General features: G+C 40.8%; 1 protein-coding gene across 4 annotated transcripts in view; it reads left to right on the top strand.

Moving 5' to 3' along the window:
- The window catches only part of OXR1 (oxidation resistance 1), a 471185-nt gene that overhangs the window by 207820 nt on the left and 236202 nt on the right, over nt 1-27163 (top strand). For all 4 annotated transcript variants that reach the window (XM_073330327.1, XM_073330325.1, XM_073330328.1 and 1 more), the window contains exon 3: nt 14340-14539. In XM_073330327.1, the coding sequence (XP_073186428.1) occupies nt 14340-14539 (200 nt within the window). The remainder of the gene's footprint in view (nt 1-14339; nt 14540-27163) is intronic.

Raw genomic sequence — 27163 nt, 5'->3', positions numbered from 1 at the left:
TTCTGCAGTGTGGATGCAAAGTTGGCTCCACTCGAGTGACATTTGCCCTCCAGTGCCTTCCAACAATTCCCCCCGTGTGCTCAAAAAGGACAGACAATCCACCAATCGTCTCCCACAATTCTCTGGGAAAGAATTCATCGAGTGGCTCAGCTTATTGCAGCACAAAGAGCCGTGTGATATGCCTACACAAGTTTTTGCACCACACATGAGTGAGTGCAGTGCCAGTGTAGACACAGCCACTCAAGTATTATGGAGCCAGGCTAACCTGAGAGGAGTAACTATCAGTCCCCCTTGCCCCCCACTGCCCTTCTTAAGTCGATTTCAGTGCTCCTGGTGAGGATGTGCAACACTGACCGAAGGAGGGTAGTGTGGACATGAAAAACTGCAGTAATTACTGCAGTGGCTGTAAGTCAACCTAACATAGGTTGTCTTAATTGTGTAGTGCAGATATGGCCTCAGTCTCTCATTCTGGAACACCCTCACACACTTCTGTCCTCATAGGCTGAAAAGAGAGCAGGGTTTTCAGGGTGAATGTTGACCTGAGTAACTCACAAGAGCACTGGGGCTTCCGATTTCTTTGGCGAGGTGAAGTTTTTGTTTCCTTTAACTCCAAACATTCCAGGGACCAATGCAGGCTTTGCCCTCCCTGTCACTAGTACTACCTTGTGTAACCTGACACATGAATCAAGAATACAAAGAGAACAGACCAGAACAATTTCTTTTAAATTTGTAAGTTCAAGTGTCTGATATAACCTACCATTGCCTCAAGAACACAGCAATTTGGATACAGTAAGAAAATTACTACATATTCAATATATATATAAAGTATACCTAAGAATTAATGAGCTAATCTTGGAAATAGTTTCCATTTCAGACATAGTTGCAGGTTATTCGGGTTATACTTGGATTCAAGGCAAAAACACTAAACTCATTCCTCTTTAGCTAAATCAATAAAAGATCCTTTGGCCAATTTCTGTTGTATCCTTAGGAAGCCAAAGATTCGTCTCCGAGGTAGATACTTATACCTTATACTTTATACTTCTCCACAATGAGTCATCATATGTACCCTGAATTCTGCATAGCACTAGCAACTACTTTCTGATCTCTGCAAGCAGGAATGCTAAAAATAATCTTTTCAAGGAGCACCATCCTTCCTTCTCTTTGCTGTGAGAAAAATTGAGGCTTCATGAACCAGCGCTAATTGCTCATTCTAGGGTTCAGAGTAGCAGCCGTGTTCGTCTGTATTCGCAAAAAGAAAAGGAGGACTTGTGGCACCTTAGAGACTAACCAATTTATTTGAGCATAAGCTTTCGTGAGCTACAGCCCACTTCATCGGGTGCATTCAGTGGAAAATACAGTGGGGAGATTTATATACACACAGAACATGAAACAATGGGTGTTACCATACACACTGTAAGGAGAGTGATCACTTAAGGTGAGCTATTGCCAGCAGGAGAGCGGGGGGTGGGGAGAACCTTTTGTGGTGCTAATCAAGGTGGGCCATTTCCAGCAGTTGACAAGAACGTCTGAGGAACAGTGGGAAATACGGGGGTGGGGGAGAATAAACATGGGGAAATAGTTTTACTTTGTGCAATGACCCATCCACTCCCAGTCTCTATTCAAGCCTAAGTTAATTGTATCCAGTTTGCAAATTAATTCCAATTCAGCAGTCTCTCGTTGGAGTCTGTTTTTGAAGTTTTTTGGTTGAAGGGTTGTTGCTCATTGCACTATGTAGCACTTTGTGGAAGAGTACATTACATATCCCATGTAGCAACATGCTTTGGCATAAGTGGAGCATACTGTGTCTCTCAGAACACGTCACTCAACTCTTATCATCTGACAACAGTGCAACCTGATTTTTGAAGCACCTGTCTGGCAGAAAGTAAGCTCTATGTTAAACAGAAGCAAAATGATGTTCTAGGGCCTGATCTTGCTCACATGGAAGTAAAAGCAAAACTCCTATTGACTTCAGTGGGAGCAGGATTGGGCTCTGATCAAAGAGCCCACAATAAGTGGTTATAAAAGTAGATCCTTCTAATCAGAGATATTGTAATGAAGCCTAGGCTTCCTTCATAATACAATCTTAAACTACTTCGGATTATTCTGATTCCTTCTTCAGTTACAATTTATTTTAGAAAGAGAAGGAAGTGGAAACCCGCTCTGTTTACAGATTTAAAGTGTGACAGTGATTAGCAAAATCTACAGCTCTTAGTCTTTTAAAATATCAGTATGGCACCATCTTCACCAATTATTCTACTGAGGGACTGGTGACTGCAAACAAAGTAGATACATTTCTACCAGCCATTGTAGACTTTTAATCAAGCCATCATTTACTATTTCATATATTAGGCTGTATTAGAGATAATCCTACAGAATTAAGTAAGTATATATGATTAAATGGAAATTATAGTCACTTTAAGCCATTATGCAGAGTATCTCTATGTTGAATATGAAAGAGCTGGCAATTTCAACATTCATGCAAATTTCACTAAAAATATTTTGAATATAGCTCTGGAAAAGCTTTTTGTGAGAATGAAGCTAGTGGAAGTTACTTAAATAGCAGCATTGCAGCTATTAGCAAAATAGCTAGATCCAAAATAGTAATTTATATTAACACATCTTTATTAAAATCCTCTCCAAATCCAATGTAACTGTCAGCAAATAATGAAGTAGGGCCAAAAAAATGCAGATTTGCTGCCAAGCTGGGTATTCTTCAAAAACTGATGTACTCTGAGAATCCAAAATGATGTTTTGTGAATGGAAATAAGGTAACTACCAAACATGATAAAACTCTGGACCTAGCTGCACCTTGTGTCATCATTTACAGCTGTGCAAAGTGGTTGTAAAATTCTACTATACTGATTTGATACCATTTTACACTTTGCACATGTGTATATATTGTATTCTGTTCAGCTTCTGCTGCCATCCCCATCCGTGTGCTATGTGAACACCTCCCAAAGATTCATTAAATGGAATTAGAGTAGCAGCTATGTTAGTTTGTATCCCCAAAAAGAACAGGAGAACTTGTGGCACTTTAGAAACTAACAAATTTATTAGAGCATAAGCTTTCGTGGGCTACAGCCCACTTCATCCGATGCATAGAACGGAGCATATAGTAAGAAGATGTGTGTGTGTGTATATACATACATACAGAGAAGGTGGAAGTTGCCATACAAACTGTAAGAGGCTAATTAATTAAGATGAGCTATTATCAGCAGAAGAAAAAAAACTTTTGTAGTGATAATCAAGATGACCCATTTAGACAGTTGACAAGAAGGTGTGAGGATACTTAACATGGGGAAATAGATTCAATATGTGTAATGACCCAGCCACTCCCAGTCTCTATTCAAACCCAAATGGTATCTAGTTTGCATATTAATTCAAGCTCAGCAGTTTCTCATTGGAGTCTGTTTTTGAAGCTTTTCTGTTGCAAAATTGCCACCCTCAAATCTTTTACTGAGTGGCCAGAGAGGTTGAAGTGTTCTCCTACCAGTTTTTGAATGTTATGATTCCTGATGTCAGATTTGTGTCCATTTATTCTTTTGCGTAGAGACTGTCCGGTTTGGCCAGTGTACATGGTAGAGGGGCATTGCTGGCACATGATGGCATATATCACATTCGTAGATGTGCAGGTGAACAAGCCCCTGATGGTGTGGCTAATGTGATTAGGTCCTATGATGGTGTCACTTGAATAAATATGTGGACAGAGTTGGCATCGGGGTTTGTTGCAAGGATAGGTTCCTGGGTTAGTGTTTTTGGTGTGTGGTTCCTGGAGAGTATTTGCATCAGCTTGGGGGGCTGTCTGTAAGCGAGGATTGGTCTGTCTCCCAAGATCTGTGAGAGTGAGGGATCATTTTTCAGGATAGGTTGTAAATCTTTGATGTGCTGGAGAGGTTTTAGTTGGGGGCTGACCAGCATCATGGAATTGGAGGACTGGAAGGGACCTCGAAAGGTCATCTAATCCAGTCCCCTGCACCCAGGGCAGGACTAAGTATTATGTAGTCCAGGGGTTCTCAAACTTCATTGAACTGCAACCCCCTTCTGACAAGAAAAATTATTACATGTTCCCAGGAGGGTGTGTGGGGGGAGACCAAAGTTTGAGCCTGCACGAGCCCCACTGCCCCAGGTGGGAGGCCTATAATCCAAGCCCCACCGCCCAGGGCTGAAGCTCTCGGGCTGAAGCTCTGGGTGGTGGGGCTCAGGCTTCAGCGTCAGCCCCGGGCCTCAGCAAGTCTAAGCCACCCCTGGCGACCCCATTTTGGGGTTCCAGTCCACAGTTTGAGAACTGCTTATGTAGACCATCCCTGACAGGTGTTTGTCTAACCTGCTCTTAAAAATTTCCAATGATGGAGATTCCACAACCTCCCTAGGCAATTTATTCCAGTGCTTAACCATCAAGACAGGAAGTTGTTCGTAATGTCAAACCTAAACCAGCCTTGCTGCAATTTAAGCCCATTGCTTCTTGTCCTATCCTCAGAGGTTAAGGAGAACAATTTTTCTTCCTCCTACTTGTAACAACCTTTTATGTACTTGAAAACTGTTATCATGTTCTCTTCTCCAGACGAAACAAACCCAGTTTTTCAATCTTCTCTCCTACGCCATGTTTTCTTTAATCATTTTTTTGTTCTTCTCTGGACTTTCTCCAATGTGTCCACATCTTTCCTGAAATGTGGTGCCCAGAACTGGACACAACATACTCCAATAGAGGCCTAATCAGCGTGGAGTAGAACAGAAGAATTACTTCTCATGTCTTGCTTACAACATTCCTGGTAATACATATCAGAATGATGTTTGCTTTTTTTGCAACCGTGTTACACTATTGACTTATGATCCACTATGACCTCCATATCCCTTTCTGCAGTACTCCTTCCTATGCAGTCATTTCCCATTTTGTATGTGTGCAAGTGATTGTTCCTTTCTAAGTGGAGTACTTTGCATTTGTACTTATTGAATTTCCTCGTATATACTTAAGACCATTTCTCCAGTTTGTGCAGATCATTTTGAATTGTAATCCTATCTTCCAAAGCATTTGCAACCCCCTCACAGCTTGGTATCATCCACAAACTTTATAAGTGTACTCTCTATGCCATTATCTAAATCATTGATGAAGATATTGAACAGAACCAGAGCCAGAACTGGTCCCTGCAGAACCCCACTGATAATTACTCTCTGGAATGGTTTACCAACCAGTTATGTACCCACCTTATATTAGCTTGATCTATGGTTGTATTTCCCTAATTTGTTTATAAGAAGGTCATGCAAGACGGTATCAAAAGCCCTATTAAAATCAAGATATACCAAATCTGCCGTGCCCCACTATCCATTTGGCTTGTTGCCCTGTAAAAGAAAGCTATTAGATTGGTTTGACATGATTTGTTCTTGACAAATCCCTATTGACTGTTACTTATCACCTTATTATCTTCTAGGTGTTGCAAATTGATTGCTTCATTATTTGTTCCATTATCTTTCCGGGTACTGAAGTTAACCCCAGTGGTCTGTAATTCTCCAGGTCGTCCTTATTTCTCTTTTTATAGATTAGCACTGTATTTGCCCTTTTCCAGTTTTCTGGAATCTCTCCCGTCTTCCATGATTTTTTGAAGATAATCACCAATGGCTCAGATATCTCCTCAGTCTGCTTCTTCGGTATTCTAGGGTTTATTTCATTAGGCCCTGATGACTTGAAGACATCTAACCTAGCTTCTTAACCCTTTATAGGTGAAAGGATTTTTCCTCTGGCCAGGAGGGATTTTAAAGGTGTTTACCCTTCCCTTTATATTTATGACAAAGAAGCTAGGATAACCTCGCTGGCACCTGGCCAAAATGACCAATGAGGAGACAAGATACTTTCAAAAGCTCGGGGGAGGGAAAAACAAAGGGTTTGTCTGTGTGATGCTTTTGCCGGGACAGAACAGGAATGGAGTCTTAGAATTTAGTAAGTAATCGAGCTAGATATGCATTAGATTATGATTTCTTTAAATGGCTGAGAAGTTAAGCTGTGCTGAATAGAATGGATATTCCTGTCTGTGTGTTTTTTTGTAACTTAAGGTTTTGCCTAGAGGGATTCTCTGTGTTTTGAATCTAATTACCCTGTAAGGTATTTACCATCCTGATTTTACAGAGGTGATTCTTTTTCACTTTTTACTTCTATTAAAATCCTTTTTTTCAGAAACTGAATGCTTTTTCATTGTTCTTGAGATCCAAGGGTTTGGATCTGTGCACCTGTGGTCATCTATGCAAATTGGTGAGGATTTTTACCAAACCTTCCCCAGGAAGTGGGGTGCAAGGGTTGGGAGGATTTTTGGGGGAAAGACGTTTCCAAACAACGCTTTCCTAATAAAAATCAACCCAGATAAACATTTGGTGGTGGCAGTGGAAGTCCAAGGGCAAAGGGTAAAATAGTTTGTACCTTGGGGAAGTTTTAACCTAATCTGGTAAAAGTAAGCTTAGGAGGTTTTCATGCAGGTCCCCACATCTGTACCCTAGAGTTCAGAGTGGGGAAGGAACCTTGACATCCCTATTTTAGCCTTTGATCCTACCTGATTTTCACTGGCATTCACTATGTTAGACATCTAATCGCTACTAACCTTTTTGGTGAAAATTTAAATATAAAAGTCATGTAGCACTTCTGCCATTTCTACACTTATTCTTTCTCCCCCTCCCACCTATTGAATTACGATTGCCAGCCTTCAAAATTAAAAAATCTGAGTCAGGACCCAGAAAATCAAGAGATTTTTAAAAAATAATAAATTGGGGTGGGGGGGCGGTATTTGTCTTCTGGTTCTGGTTCCTTTAGGACAAACTTAGGTCACATTTTCAAAGTTATCATTGCAGCCATGAGGGCTAGAAACCTCACTACTTTTTAAAATTAAAGCTGAAATTCTCATGTAATCCTGTGCTTCCAGGAGCTCAGAGTTTAAGAAAATCACCAAATATCGTGAGAGAGATAATAAAGTCACAAGAGGTGGAAACATCATATATAGCACTCTTCATTTGGGGATCTCAAAGCACTGTACAGACATAATGAAGTCTCACAACAATTCTGTGTGATAGATATTATTTGCATTTTACCTGTAACTCATGAAAGCTTATGCTCAAATAAATTGGTTAGTCTCTAAGGTGCCAGAAGTACTCCTTTTCTTTTTGCGGATACAGACTAACACGGCTGCTACTCTGAAGCAAGTCAATCTATGTATGCTTTCACACAATATTTATAACTCTGGCAACTTTCATTGGCAAAATGGAAAGAGAACCCAGAAGACACAAATCTTAATGCCTTAATTTAGCCACAGGTGAACACTGTACCACTTCTTCCTATCATATATCTCTATATCGTGCAAGTAAGGGAAGTAAAGCTACAGGTGGAGACAGTTTAGCAAGAACAGTCCTCAGGCATTGTACAGATGTCAGTGTAGCTAGGACCCAGTCCATTAGCTGAGGGGCCTGTGCTTTGCAATGTGGTGTGGTAGACTTAGGACTTCTGTTCTTGGATTATTTTCCAGAACAGAAAAAAAGGAGACCATTCTAGGTGTGGATTGGAGGAACATTAGTTTCATATCCTAAATCACTGTTCTTGTTACAAAGGAATTAAATTCTTAACCAAAACCTTTGGGGAGTCACAAATACCACAGGTACTGAACACATCGCTGGAAAAGCAAGCACAGCCTTTCAAGGGACTTATTTTTGTTCTCATGCTGTGCGCACAATAAAAATCTCTGCAATAATCACTTGGCGCACAGAGAAACAGTATTATATTATATATAGCAGATAATAGTGCATTAAGCTTTCCTTTACAATCTTATTTGCAGGAGGTGAAGGACCTGCACTGGCAATTTCACAGAACGATCACACTGGAAAAGTTCCCATCCACTTGGGATTTTTTTCTTTTTTACTGTGAATGGTTTAAATCTGTTGTTTTTTTTCACTGACTGAACTGCCAGACGTTTGTTATAGCTGTTCCCAGGATTTGTTTTGAGGGTGACATTAGTTTTCTTTTTCATGATGTGTTTTATAGAAATATAACTTGCTATTACAAAATGAAATTTTGTGATTAATTGGTCCCTAAAGTCATATGCCTCTATTCATTTTGAGAAAAAGAAATAGTTTGCACAGCAGCTGCTTCTAACTTTGAAAATTAGCCTGCTCAGTAACTGTACATCTTCTCGTAATGGGTGAAATTCACTTCTGTGTAGAGGACTAGCAGAATACTTTTGCACCACTTAAATCCTCTGTTTTGATGGCTTATGGGTGTATATGCTTTCTGCTGTCCATTTCTACAGGGGTGGATTTAATCCAGTGTTCTCAAGTAAATACATGTCTTTCTAAGGAATGAGACAGATTTCAGTTGCTACCGTGGAAGTTTGCATAATCAGAAATACACCCAGACTTTCTGTAGGCTCCCATACAGGTAGTCTTTTTAAACCACTGGGACATCACAGCATACAGCAAGTGTGTCTCAGTCCAGGGTATTTAACACTGACCCTCCCAAAATGTCAGTCCTCACTTATTTGGCCTTATGCTAATCTGCAATTTCTCACCTGTAAAAAAGTGCTGATACTGTTGGGGGCCTTACAATTCCTTTTTTAAGGCATGTATTAAAATTAGATCAAACCACTATCTGCAAAGAAACTCTACCAACCTCCTGAAAATAAAATCTTCACTTCTGAACCCACTTCTTCCTGTTCTTACTACAGTCAACTCACTGACATCAGATAAAGAACTAGAAAATGGCTACATTTTGTAGCACACCTAGAATGTTGTCACGTCTAGTCTGCATCAGACTCAGGTGTGGAACAAATATAGAACTGTAGGACTAGAAGGGACCTCGAGAGGTCATCTAGTCCAGTCCGCTGCACCACTGGCAAGACTAAATATTATCTAGACCATTCCTGACAGGTGTTTGTCTAACCTGCTCTTAAAAATCTCCAATGATGGAGATTCCACAACCTCCCTTTGCAATTTATTCTATTGCTTAACTGCCAAGACAGTTAGGACATTTTTCCTCATGTCCAACTTAAACTGCCCTTGCTGCAATTTAAGCCCATTGCTTCTTGTCCTATTCTCAGAGGTTAAAGAGGTTTTTCTCCCTCCTCCTCGTAACAACCTTTTACGTACTCTAAAACTGTTATCATGTCCCCTTTCAGTCTTCTCTTCTCCAATTTTTTCAGTCTTCCCTCCTAGGTCAAGTTTTCTAGACCTTTAATCATTTTTGTTGCTCTGCTTTGGACTTTCTCCAATTTGTCAACATCTTTCATGAAATGTGGCGCCCAGAACTGAAAGCAGAATACTCCAGTTGAGGCCTAATCAATGTGGAGTAGAGCAGAAGGATGACTTCTTGTGTCTTGCTTACAACAATTCTGCTAATACATCCCAGAATGATATTTGCTTTTTTTGCAACAGTGTTACACTGTTCACTTATGATCCACTATGACCCCCATATGCCTGTCTGCAGTACTCCTTCCTTGGCAATCATTTGCCATTTTGTATGTGTGTACCTGATTGTTCCATTCTAAGTGGAATATTTTGCATTTGTCCTTATAGGATCGCCAGTCATAGGCCTATTAAAGAATTGGGTGAAATCCTGTGCTCATTGAAGTCAATGGAAATTTTGGCAGTGACTTCAAGGGGCCAGGATTTCACCATTGGTCTCCATTGTCTATTGCCTGCACAGTGCACTAGGTGCTTGTGAGGGATTATGGGTCTCACACCCAGGCCTCAGACCACGATTGCCACCCAGCAGCTCATCTGAGGAACCAGGGAAGGGTTCAGCAAAGGGCTAGCTTGTGGAGGGCCCTGCCCTTAAAGCTCCCAGTTGGGGGAAATATCCAGCTCCCTGATTGGCTGAGGAGCTCTATATGCTCCTGGAAGCAACAACAGGAAGTTGTCTTAGCAACTAGAAGAATCTCTGGCTGGCTGCTACTATGGACCTCTCCGACTTACCTGACTCCTGAGCCCTGCATTCTTGCCTACTCCAGGTTCCTGTCTTCCCATCCCAGACTCCCCCCTACTCCCAGTTCCTGCTGTCTTGCCCTACTCCAGGTCCCTGCTCCTACGCCTTACCCCTGATGTTATTTCTGGCTCTGACCTTCAGCTTGGTACCTGACGTCTCCAGCTCTGACCCCTGACATGGCACCTGATGTAGACTTCAGTTCTGACCCTTGGCACTGACTACTAGCCCTGACTCCTGCCCTGACCCCAAGGCCTGGCTGGACACACCCTGGTCATTATAGTGCTTCTTCATTTGTTGTTGTTAACATATTGCTCTATTTACTGACACTCCTCTGTCAGCTGCTGATTCAGAAAAAAATAAGTATTTTAGACAATGAGTTTTACCCACCAGTCTTTGCTGTTGGGGTGTGCAGCTAATAACAAAAGAAAGAGAAAATTCAGGCTGGCTTCTATTATGTATAATAACCTAACACTCAGAATTCTAAAAAATGAGTCTGAAGCCCTGTCTCCTTAGAGGCTTCTTCCTGTCTGATTAGCTGGGAGCTACTTATATAGAGTCCCTTTGCTTCTTTCTAAGCATCTGATTAAGACTTCAGCCTCCAGCCCTGTTTTATTGTTCCTTATACCCTATAAAATTTGGGAGATTGAAGTAAGCAGATGTTTCCCTGCTTGTTGTTAATGAGCTAGGGCCTCCGTTTCCTTTCACCACCTACGCATTCTGTTCTGTTCCCTGTGTTTTTAACTATAATTGCATAGCTAATTGGAACCATTGTTAAAGGTTAATAAGACTTCCTCTATTTTATGAAATTTTCATATGAATGATGGTATTTAGCATTCTCTCTTGCCTATAACAAAAAAGTAATTTTCAAGAATCTAAGAGGCATAGGGAAGAAACATATCTAGCTCTCTTATTTCTAAGGTGCTCGTCGTAGCCCTGCCTTCTTGTAATTCCATAAAATTAGTCTACTATCACCCTCAGTTTCACATATTTAACAGTTTATTATGGATTGCACATTTGCCAGACCCAGGTTGGGGTAGAGGGAGTAGCACTGCGCTCTTGGTAACCCTGTTGGCTACAAGAAAGCATAGTGAATGGAATTCCTGACAATAAGTGGATTGGAAATTAATGGAGAAAGGATTGAGGGAAACCTTCACAGTGACCTGTCACTCAGAGTTGCTGTTTTGGAATATGAGGAGCCAGTTGGTCAAGCAGAGGTGATAACTGAAGCAATTCGTAGAAGTGATTGTTTTTGAAGTTAAAACACAAAAGTCTGTAGTTGCATGCTCAGAATAATGAATGTAATGGGTTCCCCCCAGGGTGCCATCTGGAACTGGTCAAATCTGGCCAGTATATGGGTTTGATACCTGGTCCGCCTCTCCCTCAATGTGAAGGGAACAATGCACAGTTGTGGTAGCCAAGCAGAGATTTTCCCCCAGCACTCCAGTCAAAGCTCACTGGTTTAGATTAAAACAAAAACAAGTTTATTAACTACAAAAGATAGCTTTTAAGTGATTACAAGTGATAGAAAATAAAAAAACACAAACTAAGCTTAATATACTAGTTAGACTGGATATGAATTAGCAGAGTCTCACCCTGAAAAATGATACAAGCACGCTGCAGATTCTTAAGGGGCAAGCTGCACTTGCTTTACAGCTTGGAATCCCCAGGTATTTCATACATGAGCTAGAAATCCCTTTAGCCTGGGTCCAGCACTTCCCCCCAGTTCAGTCTTTGTTCCTAGGTGTTTCCAGGAGTCTTCTTGTGTGGGGAGTGAAGAATCACAGATGATGTCACTTTCTGCCTTATATAGCTTTTGCATAGGGTGGGAACCTTTTGTTCCAAAACTTGGTTCCCAGATCCATCTGTGGAAAACTACTGATGTCCCAAGGTGGAGTCCAGAATCATATGGACCGGTCACATGTCCTTGTAGAGTCATAGCAGCCATCACTCACAGGCTGCCTGTAGCTTTTTCAGGAAGGCTCACCAAGTGGGAGAAAAGCATCTCCTAAGGCCTACTGTTCTCCTTAATGGCTCATTGCCTTGAATAGGCCCTTCCCAACCACCTACCTAGACTGAAAGCATCTTGTCTAGTGGGCCTTACCCAGGTTAAATGCATTTGAAATACAGATACGTAGTCAATATTCATAATTTCTGATACAAAAATGATATGTGCATATGTAACCCACACACCTCCTGGGTGTGGTGTTCTGTCCCATCTAGTGGCACGGAGACCACTTAGAGAGAGAGATAAAATGAGTCTGCTCTACAGCCTTAGCTAACAGCCAGTTGGCTTTTAGCTCATGCGGTAGAAGCTCATGCACTAAGCTCCAGGAATCCCCGGTTTGATCCTGCCAACTGATAACTGGGGTCTGTCAGCATTACACATACAAATAGGATAATCATATTCAGCAAATCATAACTTTTCCAATGATACCTCACATGACCCATCTTGCATAAAATACATCATAATTGTACTATAACCATATCATAATAATATCACTATGAAGAATATTGGCTGCAGTGTCACAATGAGATATATATATATATGCAAGGATTCCCTCCGAGACCTTTTCCTCTTGGCTTATCCAGACCACTTTATTGAGTTTTGGGAGACCACTTTATTGAATTCTCTGGTATCCAAAAGCCCAGTTTGAATCCACACTTATCACTGAGGTTTCTTTGTTGGCATTTCATAAAGCTGTACCTGAGGTTAGCAGGCTGAGGTGTATGGTGGTGGGCTAGGGTGCATCACAACTACAAATTACATAATTATAAATCAGATTATATACATATTCTAAAATAAAAGGACTACTTGTGGCACCTTAGAGACTAACAATTTATTTGAGCATAAGCTTTCGTGAGCTACAGCTCATCCGATGCATCTGATGAAGTGAGCTGTAGCTCACGAAAGCTTATGCTCAAATAAATTGGTTAGTCTCTAAGGTGCCACAAGTCCTCCTTTTCTTTTTGGTTTCAGACTAACACGGCTGTTACTCTGAAACCAATATTCTAAAATAGACTAACAAATTCACATTACATTCTACACAGTATCACACACTTTTGTAGTCTGGCAGGATACTATGGGACAGACTTGGTATAACTGCCCCTGTACCAGTAAGTTAGTACAATAGAGGATTTACTGCATAGAAAGTCTTTGATGGCTGGAATTAATGAAGCATGTGACATCCGCTCTAAGTAAAATACGGTGTGGTGTAAACAGAAACAAATGGCTTGCTTTAATGAGACATTAGCAGTGACACCAGCAGATGTGTGAAATGTGTCTTTGTTTAATGTGCATGCACCACATCAAACAGTGTTTCTGAAACATGTACCTCCTTTCTGGAACCGGAGGCTGTAGCCTTCTTTGTACATCCACAATGAGTGCCTGTGCAGTATCCCCTCTCATGCACCCCACTAATGTGCTGCAACCCTTGAGGGACCACATCAGTCAATAGGGCAGTAAAACATAAAAATCTGTGTTTTTCTGGGATTAAAATGAAATGCTGAACTTTAGTTTCCCTAGCCACAATACACAATGGAGCCCCATTTATCCAGTCTAATTGGGACCGGGCCAGATTAGATAATCTAAAATTTGGATAATCCAGAGAATAGTCAAATAGCTTCAGCCCTGGCGACTGGCGACGGGGCTCATGCTGTCATCCCTAGGTGACAGGGCTCAGGCTTCCGTTGAAGCTGGAGCAGCACCGTGCTGGACTGACAGCTATCAGCCCCAGTTCGATTAATACGGAGAGATGGATAAATGAGGTTCTACTGTATATGCTTTTAATTTTTCACAAAATGTAAAAACTAAAGATTCTCTGTAAAAATGAAAATTCCACGTTTTTCTGTGGCAAATGGATTTCTAGGATCCCCGGAGATTAGGAAAAACTTCCAACTGTAAGGGTAGTTAAGCACTGGAACAAATTACCTAAGAAAATTGTGAAATCTGTCATTGGAAGTTTTTAAGAACAGGTTAGACAAACACCTGTTAGGGGTAGTCTAGATAAATACTTAATTCTGCTTCAGTGCAGAGGACTGGACTAGATGACCTATTGAGATCCTTCTCAGTCCTACATTTCTTTGATTTCCTGTGCAACCGTGAACAAATTAGTTAATTTCTCTGTGCCTCCGTTCCCCCATTTCTGGCAATAATACTTCCTTCCTCCCATCTCTTATCTGACTGGTCTGTTTAGATCATTCCTTCCCCAAAGAGTTTACAATCTCTCACTACTTATTTACCACAAAGAAAGTCTGATCACAGTTGGGGCCTCTCGGCACTACTGTAATATAAATACATTGTTGATTTATTGCATCACTATTCTTTGTAAAGTAAAAGCAGTTCAATATTGTAGCTATAAAACAAGTATTAATAGCACGTTTTCTTTGCCTATAGGTTAAAGAAAAAGTCCCAGTCTGTAGATGTTACTGCACCAGGATACAACCCTCTGGCAGCAGAAGCACAAGAGGCCCCACAAGCCAGTAAATTGATACCTGTCACTAACACAGCTACTTCTGAAGAGGAGCAGAACAACACCACAAATTCGCAAAGGCGCAATCCACGGAGGAGTGAGCTGAGGAGATACTGTACCATTGGTGAGCTTAAAGCCATCATTCAGTTCAAATGTTTCAATTAGTATGTGGAAGGCATCCCCACATTGCTGGTCAGTCAATCAGGTGTTCTTTAGCTGGATGGAACAGAGTTGCTGACTTCCTTATTGCTCACTGGGGGCTATAGTCTGTTGCTAACATTAAAGAGTTTTCTTTTGCAGAGAAATTCAGTGGTGTTAATGTCACTTTTCAAGTGGCAGAAGCATTCCACTTGTTTTTATTAATTTTATTTGTTTTTGTTTCACTGTGACTAGGCCTAAGACTCAAGTTTTAAAAATAATGTCAAACAGGAGACTCCGTAATTATAGTTTGCAGGCAGTATAAACTACCAAGGGTAAATTTGACTTCTGACTTTTTAAAAAATGTGTCTAGTGTTGTTTCCAAGCATCCTTTCCTTCATCATTTATTTCTGTTTTTACTATTTCAAAACCTCGCTCTTCAGCTCAACACCCACACTCCATTCTTTCAGGTTAAGCTGTTCGACTTCAGCATCACCTCATATTGCAGCATTTATCTCCTAAAGACTTGTAGTGGTCTGAAGTACTTTAGGTGAAATCTGAGTAAAGTGTTGTGTATGCAAGTTAAGTACATGATAGTTAGTGAGTAAGGAAACCCTCCACTCCCAACCTGGGGTCAGGATATGATGATGGCATAGGAACTGTCATCTCTTCACCATCAGCCTTTTTGAGGAGGTGGAAGTCATGGAAGCGAGTCTGTGCTTCCAGAACTTATGTGGATCCCAGATGGAATTACCAATCGGCACTCTGTCCAGTTCCAAAAGGAGCATGAAGTAGATATAGGCTGCTTTCCTGCTCGGCTCCCTCAACTGCCCTGCCTCCTCTCCATGGACAAATTCACCACACACTTGTCCTCAAACAAGAAAAATTCATCCTTGTGTAGAAGGCTGGGGAGGATTTCACCCAAACTGCAGAGCCTTAACTGCATGGAGTTCACACAGCGACTTCTGTGGGCTGGAGAGTAGAGAGCAAGGCACGGAACTGCTGTGTTTCCGCACTGGAATGAATTGCCTAGGGAGGTTGTGGAATCTCCATCATTGGAGATTTTTAAGAGCAAGTTAGACAAACACCTGTCAGGAATGGTCTAGATAATACTTAGTCCTGCCATGAATGCAGGGGAATGGACTAGATGATACCTTGCGGTCCCTTCCAGTCCTTTGATTCTATTATTATAGTTAATAAAAAATGGTTGCTTTAATGTAAAGCCCTCTTACATGTACAGAATTTAAAGAAACTTCAGAAATATTGTGATTTCTGACTTCCACCTATGAGCTCTTACATAAGCAACAAGCCACAGTGGCACATACAGTTAATGTCCTATATTTGTGCTTCAGTTATGTTGTAGAGCACACAGTGCCTAGCACAGTGAGGTACTGATTCCTGATCAGGGCTCTTAGATGCTAATATAATGCAAATAAATAAATAATAAACCAACAGGCATCTTGTCAATGACTTTAATGGGAACAGGATTGGGTTCCAGGAGGGAGAGTTCTGAGAAACTCAGTGCATAAACATTCTGATGAAAAGCTGATGCTCGCCAAAACAGCCAGAAAAGGCGCAACACAGTCACAGAGGAGCAGCCAGGGACAGAGCTGACAGTGGGGATGGCATCTCACTCACAGCAGTGTGGCTGAAGGACAGTGCAGCTGGTGAAGACAGTAGCTCAGAAATCTAATCTAGTGCAGTCCTCTCTTCACTGCTTGAATCTAGCAGCCTCTTCTGAAACTGGTGGTTTGTTCCATTTCACACACCCCGCCCCCCCCCCCCCATGACTCCAGCAGAGCAGAGAACTACTGTCTGGCACAGTTTCCTCTCAGTAGTAGTAACAGAAATGCAAGTAGTTGTTTGCCAAGGCTAGAGTGAGTGAGTGACATGGTCTTGCCTGACTGGCCAGCAGGGAATGAGATGTCAACACTAGTTATAGCAAAAAAAATGTCACTAATTTGCAGTAGGTCTCCCATCCGTTAGGGAGGTTCTACTGGGTGGGAGTGAGTGAGGTTTTCTTATACTTAATATATTTGCTCGAATTCTGAAGAGAAATGTTAATTTCATCCAGCAGACACACAGCCATGGAAATCTGAAAGAACATCCTGCTGAATTTGTAGTACATATGGAGGTACTGAATAATGCATTGAAATAAGGTTACATGATGAGACTGCAGGTGATCAAAAGTAGCACAGTACATCTGGAGCAGCTTAAAGGGCAACTTTTATTATGGAGAAGCTACCACTTCTCCATACTTAAGGTTGCAGCTAGCTTCTGTGACTTCCAGAGACCTCCATAACATTCTTTGCTTCAGCTCCTGGGACTGCGGGACTTGAGCTGGCAGCCAGCGGGGCCCTGGCAGGTCCCAGTGACAGTTGACAGAATCCTGAGGGGGCCCTCCTCAGGGTTCCAGGGATGGACAACAGCCTTGGGCAAGTGGGTGGGGGTGTCTTGTTTTCTCTTTGCAGCTCCTCCCACCCCCCTGCAGCTTCCAGCTACCCTGGGCAGAGGGGGAACCCCACAGCTCCCAACCACCACGGTGGCAGGGAAAACCATGGAGCTGCAGCAGCAAAAGTCACAGACAAGTCACAGCTTCCGTGAAGTTTTGTTTATTGCCCATGACCTGTCCATGACTTTTACTAAAAATAACCATGACAAAATCTTAGCCTTAGTTATAGATCATCACAAACAATTACCCTAATTTGAATTTTTTTACTTTTGTCTAACCTTCCTTGGTTTCCTCCTAGCTCAAAAATGGCATGATAATACCATTCCAAACTTTCTGTATAGTTAATTTTCTCTGAAAACTTACATGTTATTCATATTTGAAGAAACTAGGCAGTAACTAAGAAAAGTCGGAAGGTATATGACCTCTAGACTTGAAGAATTGTTGAGGTAAAGATAAGAGCCTGCGTTTCACAGACTTGGATCTACTTATAAAAATAGAGAAGAGAAGGCTTTCCAAAGCAGGGAAGTCCAAGGAAGGATTTTTTCACTGCTTAGTGGAAACTAGGAGCAGTGCAAATCTGAAAGAAGAAAAGAGAGCTATAAATCATATATATTTTATTGTAACTTGTCCAGCATCTTAAACAAAATCTTAAGTAAGTCTAAACTCTTTCTTCCATCTTAAACACATGCCCATTACTGTAGCTTTCTGTAACTCTGCAAGAGCTAACCAAAATTACTTTACTAGAAATGAAAAAGAAACAAGGTAAATCCACATACAACCAAGGTAGTCCATTTCAGTAAAAAGGGTTAATGGTGTATTACCAGAAAATCATTCTGTTCTGGAAAACCCTTCACATAAATCAGCGAAGGATTAGAATTAAGCAAGCTGTCTAATAGCATGCAAGTTTTACGAGTAATTGTGAGCTGCAGAAGCTAACTCAAAGCTGCATTGTGGACCCAACTCCCATCAACTTCAGTTTACTTTGAGTCTAGCCTACAAGTTCCTGTTCATTCAGAATGTCTGTTATTATTTGGGGGCTTTTTTTGTTTTGACGTATTTGTCTAGAAAGATTTTCTAGATCACTATAATTGGAGTTAATTCTGACAGTTGTTCGTGACTTCCTGAAGATGAATTTAATGCCACAGCAGGAGTGGACAGAGTGTCATAGATAGAAAAATATCAGGGTATGTCTACGCTGCACTAGACACATGTGGCTGGCCCAGGCCAGCTGACTAAGGCTCACGGGGCTTGGACTAAGGAGCTGTTTAATTGTGGCGTGGATGTTCCAGCTTTGCCTACAGCCAGAGCTCTGGGACCCTCCCAACTCACAGGGTCCGAGAGCTCAGGCTACAGCCTGAGCCCAAACATGTACACTGCAATTAAACAGCCTCTTAGCCAGAGCCTGAGTCAGCTGGCATGGGCCAGCTGTGGATGTCTAATTGCAGTATAGACACTCTCAAATTTCAGTTCTGTTGTGTTTACAGGTGGATATAAAGTAACTAAAAACTAGCACATTAATTTAATTGGGTCAGCAACAGATTTACACAGAAATTTTACCTTGTTTTGACCTTGTTTGCACAGCGTTCTCTGCCAGCAGCAATCAGTGCCTGAGATAGAGCAACACAGGCTAATTATTACCATGATAAATAGATTAAGAAAGTGCATTACAACAGTGTCTGAGTGTCTCTAATTCTCTCAGCCAGATTTACTTCTTTCTGTTGTTTTTTTATTGCACTATGTTAATCTTAAACCAATGGTTAAATGTCAATATTTATCTGATGATTAACAGGTTACTCAAACAAGTTCATGCTGGTAAGTTCAGAGTAAGAATTAAAGTTGACATTGTTATATATTTTAGGTCCCAAATTTAAACTTGTTAAAATGATTGCTCTGGGAATTGCTCTGTATTCTGTCTAACTAAAAAGATCACTTTGATGCTAAATTTTTTTAAAAAGGAAACAAAGTTATCACTGTTTATATAGAACATAGAGCCAAATCCTTCAGTTTCTAGTGTAGGCCAAACTCCTGAAAGCCACTGCATAAGGATGGCTGTAGGATTGGAGACATGTTTTGGTTGTGTTCCGTAGTCACAAAGCCAACAGAGGGAGCACAGTAACTCAGTGTTATGAAACACCATCCAGTTCCGAAGGCAATATACAGGGAAAACATAATTGTTTGCCAAAGGAGGTACAAAAATGCCTTACTCTGACCCTTCAATTCCTTAAGAGAGTGTGACAGATGACAGAGAGTAACACTAACAGTACCATCAAAACGCAAAGCATTTGGTAACATCTCTTGTTCGTATTGTTTTATGAAAAACCACTTATGTAAAGAGACACTAACATCTTGTGAAAAACTTTTAAAAACATTCATTTTAAAAGTTTCTCGGTGTCTCATGTAACCATTTGTTTTGTGTTATTCTTGGCTCTTTTTTTTATTAACAAACATAGAATTATGTCATAGTACAATATCAATTATTAACTGCTTACTTCAGCTGTCACATTACAGTCCTTCCCAAGGGAATTAATTGTGATATGGGCTCATGACTACAAGTGAGGAATAAGCAGTAGGACTACATGAACACCTAAGGATCATAAACCTCTACTGCTCAAGCTAAAGCAACAAGACCGTTAGATCAGAGGCAGTAGCAGATTCATAAACCACTGTACAAGAGTCATCGCCTACAAAGGAGCCACACTGTGTTATGTCCGGGTTACACAGTGGCTGTTCTGAACATTCCACATAATCTAAACTTAACTAACATCACCCTCAATATTCAGACAAAGCACAAATCTTACTAATTTAAAATGGGCCTCCCAGTCATCAGTAATAGATCTCTATCTAATCACTTCACATTTTACTAGAGTGCAAAAGGAAAACTGACAGATTTGCCTGAGCTTGGGATGAAGTATGACAGCTATAATATCTGAACAGGGTCTGAAGACTCTCAGCACATCCTGACAACTCTTTACTAACCGAAACAAAAGACAAGAAGAGTGAGAGAAATGGGGCCGTTGAGGGGAAAGTGCTGTCATATAGTGCTGAAATAGTGCTCTCAAACATTTGCCCGTGCTTGTGGGCCTTTTCAATTTGTGCCATTTGTTCAATCAGATTTGCATGACTGTTGGAGAAATAGAGTTCTTTTCTGCTGTTAGGGCAGTTTGTTCCTCCCATATCGAGGAACATTTTCCTTGGATGTTTTAACTTTTGTTTCTTCCATCATGAATGTCAAGTTTTTATTTCCTGCCCATGTTGTTAAGTTCTCAGCTGTTGGCAACTTGTTTTATTTCCCTGTCCTCTTTGGTATTTGCATTATCTTCCTAATTTAATGTCACTATAAAGCTAATGCTACTTCACATACACAACTGCTTATATGTGTGCACTTTTGCATACACCTGCTTTGCATGGGAAGTCACTGCTACTGTGCATGTTGTGCTCCCAGATACTGTGTACAAACATGAGTTGTCTAACCGGTTGTGTTTTTAAATCTGAACTTTAAAAAATCTTGATAATAAGGGGTATATAGTCTCTCCCCTGATGTGTGCTGAGCAGAACTGAAAAAGTTAAGCATATGAGTTGTGGAGAACACATCCCTTTAATTTGAAGAATTTTTAGAATTCACTATTTCATCAGCACTGATGCCACTTTAGAGGCTTCATCACTTTCAGTACAACGCAAGACAGATTTATTTTGTGTTTCATCTTTCCTACAAACTGTATTTCATAATGCTTTCCAGGCTTAATGAATACAGAGTCTAGAGGAAAAATAGCAGAGAGAGAGAGAGAAATGAAGGGCAAGAGAGAAAAGCAATGTTTTCAGATGAGATGACAAACAAGATGAAGCTTCAGTGAGGTGGGGTGAGCTGTTCTGTGTGGCAGACTCTGTAGACAAAAAAAAGGCTCTTGTACCTTTAGTAGTCAGATTGTGTGAAGAAGCTGCGTGGGACCTGCATAAAGAAACAAAGCTGCGTCAGGTCTCTGGAGAGTTCTAGAAACATCAGCCAAGATTCTCAAAAAGTAGGAACTTAAATTAGGCTTCTAATTCCATATTTAAGCACCAAACTAAGGGGCCTGACTTGCAAAAGTGCTTAGCAGTGAACAGCTCTACTTGAGGTCAAAGGCAGGAGCTGGGGGCTCATCACTTTTGAAAAATAGTGCCTAAGTTTAGGTTCCTCGTCTAGGCCATGGAGAGTAACGTGACATGTACAGTGGTGCTGTGTGTTAGAGTTGTGTAACAGCGTGTTTGCTATATTTGTTAGATTTTTTTTTTATGGTGTAAAAGGCTTTGTTTTCTTCTATTGTGATGGCTGTTGCTACCTGTTATTAACATAAAAAGAGGGCAGCATTGACACTGATGAAATAGAAATTACAGAATAAAATGATAAATAAAATACAAATGTATGATTTAGGAATCTGGCAACGTAAATTGAGGCATGGTTTATCCTAGAAACTTTTGCTGTTCTAGTAATGTCACTTATGGGTGTTGGTTTTTTTGTTGTTGTTGCATTTTTATACTGGCGAAAGCCATAGTATGAATGCAGTTATACTGGCAAAAAAGTGTTTTGCCAATATAGCTTATTTTGATCAGAGAACTAGTGTAAAGCCCTGTTTTGCCAGTATAAACTGCATCTCCACTAGGAGGGTTTGCCAGTACACCTTTTCTAATACAGACAAGCACACACACACACAAACACACAAACTTTATTTCCAATGCTCTGTCCTTTCTTTCTTAATCTTATCCAAAAAGCAATTTCAGGAAACGTAGGAGGCTAAGCTCCTATAATCATAAAGCTCTGGCTCATTTTTCAAATTTACTTTATATCCCATTTGCCAAAAAAGGAAAGAAAAACATGTTTCTTTTCCAGCCCCTGTTCCTCTCAAGTAAATGGAAAAAAATGTTGTTGTTGTTTTGTTATGTTAAAATAAATATTTTGAATTAATTTCCTTTAAGATGAGCCTCATCACTATCACTATTTACATGGGTGCAAATCCAGAGTATGGCTTTACTATCCATTGAAAACAATGGAGTTACACCAGTGTAAAAGCAATATAGGAGAGTAATGGAGTAATTGGGCCAACCAGCTATAAATAAATACAGATTAAATGAATTATGTTTCAAAATGTAGCACACAATTAGCCACCACAGCAGAAATACATCACTGCAAGAAACTATTTCCTGTAGCCTGCCCAAAGGAAATTTCATATGGTAAATACAAATTATGACAAAAATAACATTTCACCAGGCAGTCATTTGAATTTTAGCAGGTTCATTCAGAACATCTGTGCTGGGATAATGAAATGCATCTTTCAGAGAATCTAATGGGACCATAAATGTAAGTAACATCTTGATTTATTATCACCATTATCATTAATAATGAAGAAGACACTTTAACAGAAAAGATTTTGTGGACCACACTGAGATAACATTTTATAAAAAGTGGGTAATTTGTATGGGCCAGCTCATGTCATTATTAATCAAGGGTGAGCTAAATATAATTGGGAACATACTGAGCATTCACTCACAGATTTGATCTGCTTTTACCGACAGAACTAATATTGATTACACTTTATACTCTTGTAAATCTGGAATAACTCCATTGAAATAGGAGGGAGTTATACTGATATATAAGTATCTGAAATAGATGATGAAATCCATGTCAGTTATAGCTGAATCAGTCCAAGTATTGCTTCTGTTTACTTTCCTATAGGATTGTCTGCTTTGAAAATTAGTTTTGTTTTTAAACAGAGCAGATAAGTTAAATTTGTCATTTCCTTATTGTAAGGAAATCAATACATGCTGTAATCCTATGCCTGGAGGTACCGAAATGTTATCAAAACTAAAGCTAGGGCAACCACATTCATAGAATCATAGAATATCAGGGTTGGAAGGGACCTCAGGAAGTCATCTAGTCCAACCCCCTGCTCAAAGCAGGACCGATCCCCAATTAAGATATAGCATATTAGTGCTGTGTGCTTTTTATACTTACATGTTATTCAGAATTCTCATGCTAACTTTTGTCATCCCTGAACAAGATCAGCAATGTCTAAGTGCCGCTGTGTGAGATCCTTAGGTTATAAGTGTGGGACCTTTTACTATTTCCCAGTCAAACTTTAAAGGACCACAGGACCCAACATATCAGTGTTTCAATACTGAAAAACATTCCTGTTGCTGCAGGTCTAGTGGCATAGGAAATCAAATTCAGAACCTAGTGGAATCCATGTCCCCTGGTTGCTATCAACCACTAATGAATGAGAAGCGATCTTGGGTGCTTTCTGGAAAATATGTAAATTTCAAATGTTAGCCAGCGTTTCATGAAATTCTCCCTGTTGCAGGTTCTTTGCTGGCACCTCAGTAAGTTCTCCCTATTGTAGATTCTTTATTTCTGGATATTCTTAAAGGGATTTGGATATAAAGATAAAATAAAAATAAGTTGCTATGTTTATTGCTGAGGATTTGTGTGGCAGAACTATTCTCTTCTCTCCAAGGGTGCCTCCGAAAGATTCTCCTCATCATTTGGAAGTTGAAGATATGTGCTATTCCACTTTTAGAAGATTGACAAAGTCTTTTGTTCTTTAAGTTTTCACACATTTTGTCTGTGAATTAACTTATCTAACATGCACACTAACTGTTTATTATTCTCACGTATTACTAGATGAGTTGTATAGTGCCATTCAAACTGTTTTCTTTTGAGTGCAGTTTCAGAGAATTTTGGGGAAGGGGAGGGGAGGGGGGGAGGACGCTCTGTTTTCCAGGCACTTCATTACCTATGTGAGTGATAAGTAAAGTGAAAGAGATGTGTGCAACACATGGGTAATAAGGAAAGTGGTTTCCATAGCAACAGTAGCTGTAGAAAATTCTCGGTACTGCTTCACTTTTCATGGGGATTTTTATTAGCTATTCAGATCACAGAATTAGTTAAGGTGAGCCCACCTCTGTTTACATAGCTTTGTTTTTCTCCATTTGTTTTAGAATGTAAAAGTTAGAACCACTGGCAGGAGAAGACACTTCCCTTCTTTTGTCCCAGATTGCTGAGATCCATTAGAGATATGCTTTATATTCAATGTATGTAGAAATCAGCTGGGAATTGAAATGTTTTATATCAGATGGGGGAATGGCATTCATTCATATCCTTTCATCTGAACATGTCCTCTTTCAGAACATCTTAGTTTTGATTTTTGTTGGTATGTTTTTAACTGTATGGATGTCTGACTTGGCTCATGGGATCCTTCTCACAGTTCCAGGCTCCCTGCAACATGGGAGCAGCAGGACCTAGTGTGCCAGGTCACAATGGCTCTCAAATTTGGCCTGGAGTGGACATCATGCCGGCAGGGAAGGGGCTCCACCATTTTGCCACCTGCACCCAGTTCTGGTTACTGCCTCCCCGTGGGCAGAGGTGCACTCCAGCCTGCCCATGGCAGGAGGGTGAGAGGGTTCTGGGCACAATTCAGATTGGCTGGGAGAGTTGGGAGCCAATGGAAAGGCAGTAACCAGAATCAGGTCATGTGTGTGAAGGAGAGGTGGTTGGGGCAATGAGTGGTATTGCTAGCCAGTTCTGTTCCCAGTCCTGTGCCTCATCAACACAGGCTCTGACTCCACCCACCCTCACACCCAGCTCCAGTTACTGCCTCTCCATTGGATGTTTGGTTCTCAGCTCCTAAACAAACAGCCAATGGGGAGGCAGTAACTGGAACTGCGTGTGACATGGGGTGGAGTTGCAGACCTGTGTTGATTGGGAGGCAGAGCTGAGTGCAGTAGTATGAGGCAGCAGCAGCTTTATTAAAAGACTGCACCTCTCAGTGACCCAGCTCAACCTTAAAAAAAAAAAAAATTGGGGACTGCAACCTTCCTCACTTTAAGCACTGGGCCTGGTGCTCAGATTTGGGTGGATGTAAACTGGTGGGCCAGAGCCCACCCATGGCTATGCCCTTGCTCAAGCCCGCTTCCACTTCCAAAGAATATTTTCACCAACCATCTATGGTGGTTGTTGCTAATACATGCACAGCAATATTGATTTCTTGCCTCCTATAAAAAATGAGGGGACTCTCTTCCAAGGAAATAAGTGATACTGTTATTTATTTATTTATTTTCCTTTGAATATTAGCATAATGCCACCTGCAATGACTCAAGAACATGAGTACCAGCCTCAGGTCAGCCTGTTAAGAGTCAGGGTACAAATCCCAGTTTGGTTGTGAATCCTATTCTTAAATTTCACCAACCAATTATCAAGTGTAAACTCTTCAGGCACTATAACAGCCTTAACATGTAGTCACAGACAGTCCCCTTGGGTATGCTGATCTAATTTGCCGCGCAAAGTGAGCATACCTTTGTGACAGATGGTCCCTTACACCAAGAATCACAGCAATATTCAGGTTACCACCAGTCCGAAAGGACCGATTACTTACCCCAGGTCAATTGCACCTTAGAGCTCTCACCAAAGACAGTGCTTGTAGCCAATTCTATAATAAACTATTCTAAAGATTCATTTTATAGAAAAGGAAACAAGATAACTATTTACAAGGTTAAATCAGGTAAACATACACACATAAATGAGTTACAGTCTTATGTTTCAAAAGGTCATAGAAGCTTCTATAATAAGCAATCTCTATATGTCCTTTGGGGCTAATCCAGGCTAAGCAGCTGGGGTCTCTAGCTTATGGCTAGCAAACCTTGTCTCCCAGAGTTCAAGCACCACAGAGATCCAGTTCCTTCTTGTTAGGGGTTTTTATCCCCTTCCTCTGAGCTGAGATGCTAACTCAGCTGACAGGAGGAATCCACTTGCATGATGCATCTTCATAGAGGGGTGGGCAGAACAACTGCCTTTTGTTCTCATTAACATCTCACAATAGTTCAGCTAGAGTCAATGGACCTTTTCTGTTGGTCTGGACATAACAGCTTCTGTTGGAGATTAGCATTTCACACTAGTTAATGTCACTCTCCTGTCTGGTGATTTACACAATCACAGAGTGATTGACCGGACTCTGATGGCCATGTACTCAGGGTGGCCAGCCTGTCCTGTGGCTACGTTCTATTTTTGGAGCACTAGCTCAGTGAGACCTCGTGTGAGAATGTCTCCTTGAACTGGGAATCACACACTCAGCTTTCATTGTAGACATGTCTCTAATCTATAAAATAAAGATAGGCCAAGCCAATGGCGCACTGGTGCTGTCAGCTCCTGGAAGTGAATTGTTCAGGACTGGCAGAGGGCTGTTCTCAACTAAGAGCTCTCATTACTGGAAATTGCTTTCCCTGACATGTCATAAGAGCCTAAATTTCACAATCTTCCAGGTACGGTGTAAGGCTCAGCTAAATATAAAAGCAGTTAATTTATTAACCACCCAAAGGAAAATATGATCATACAGAACCACCCATTTTGGTAACTCATATTTGATTTATTTTGAAATCAAATGTGCGGCACCCAGATGCCTTGATAACTGGTACAGTTAGAGACCGTAAATAAACTGGTGTGAAAAATTGGTGGTATCTTTAAACATAGGATATTTGGAGGCCTTTTTACTTGTTCATTATATGTCCCATTTTAACAGATGGATTATTTCAAAATTCTTGTCTGCACTGTTCATAGAAGACTTATTAGAAGCACAAGAGAAAGCTATTTCTTCTATCTGGGTAATCATTTCTGTTTTTGAAATGGGAGTTGTGGTGGCTGTGCTATCAGATTAACAATAGCGCATGCAAAATTAGCAAAATGTCTCTTGTCTATTTGCCTGTTTTAAAACAAAAGTGGTGTGTCATCCACACACAAATGTACAAGGCTAAAAATACAAGTTTTGAAAAGGATTGTACCTCAAACAGCTGCAGGAAGTGGGAGTTATTGCAGCAGTTTGGAGTGTGGTTTATGCTGTGTCTCTCAGGCTGACGTATTCATTCAGATAATGCCAACGTATCTTATTCCTTACAAGATAGAATTTGTGAACACATACAGCCCCCAATGTTGTGGGATGTGGCAAAAGAAAGGGATGACTGGCCAAGTGTCATTGCACTCTGACCTTCCTCCAGTTTCCAGAATGACTGCTTGTGGGCTGTTAGGGTAATGCATCCCCAGGCTCAGCATAGCCTGGGGATGCATTACACTGCTCCTAAGCACCAAACCAGAATTCAGGAGCACAACGATAGCTTACAGCCATCTTCATTCACCCCAAG

The sequence above is a fragment of the Lepidochelys kempii genome, chromosome 2, assembly GCF_965140265.1.
Source record: "Lepidochelys kempii isolate rLepKem1 chromosome 2, rLepKem1.hap2, whole genome shotgun sequence".
NCBI classification, from domain to species: domain Eukaryota; kingdom Metazoa; phylum Chordata; order Testudines; family Cheloniidae; genus Lepidochelys; species Lepidochelys kempii.
The sequence above is the reverse complement of the archived record's forward strand: the minus strand, read 5'-3'. Positions and strand labels throughout refer to the sequence as shown.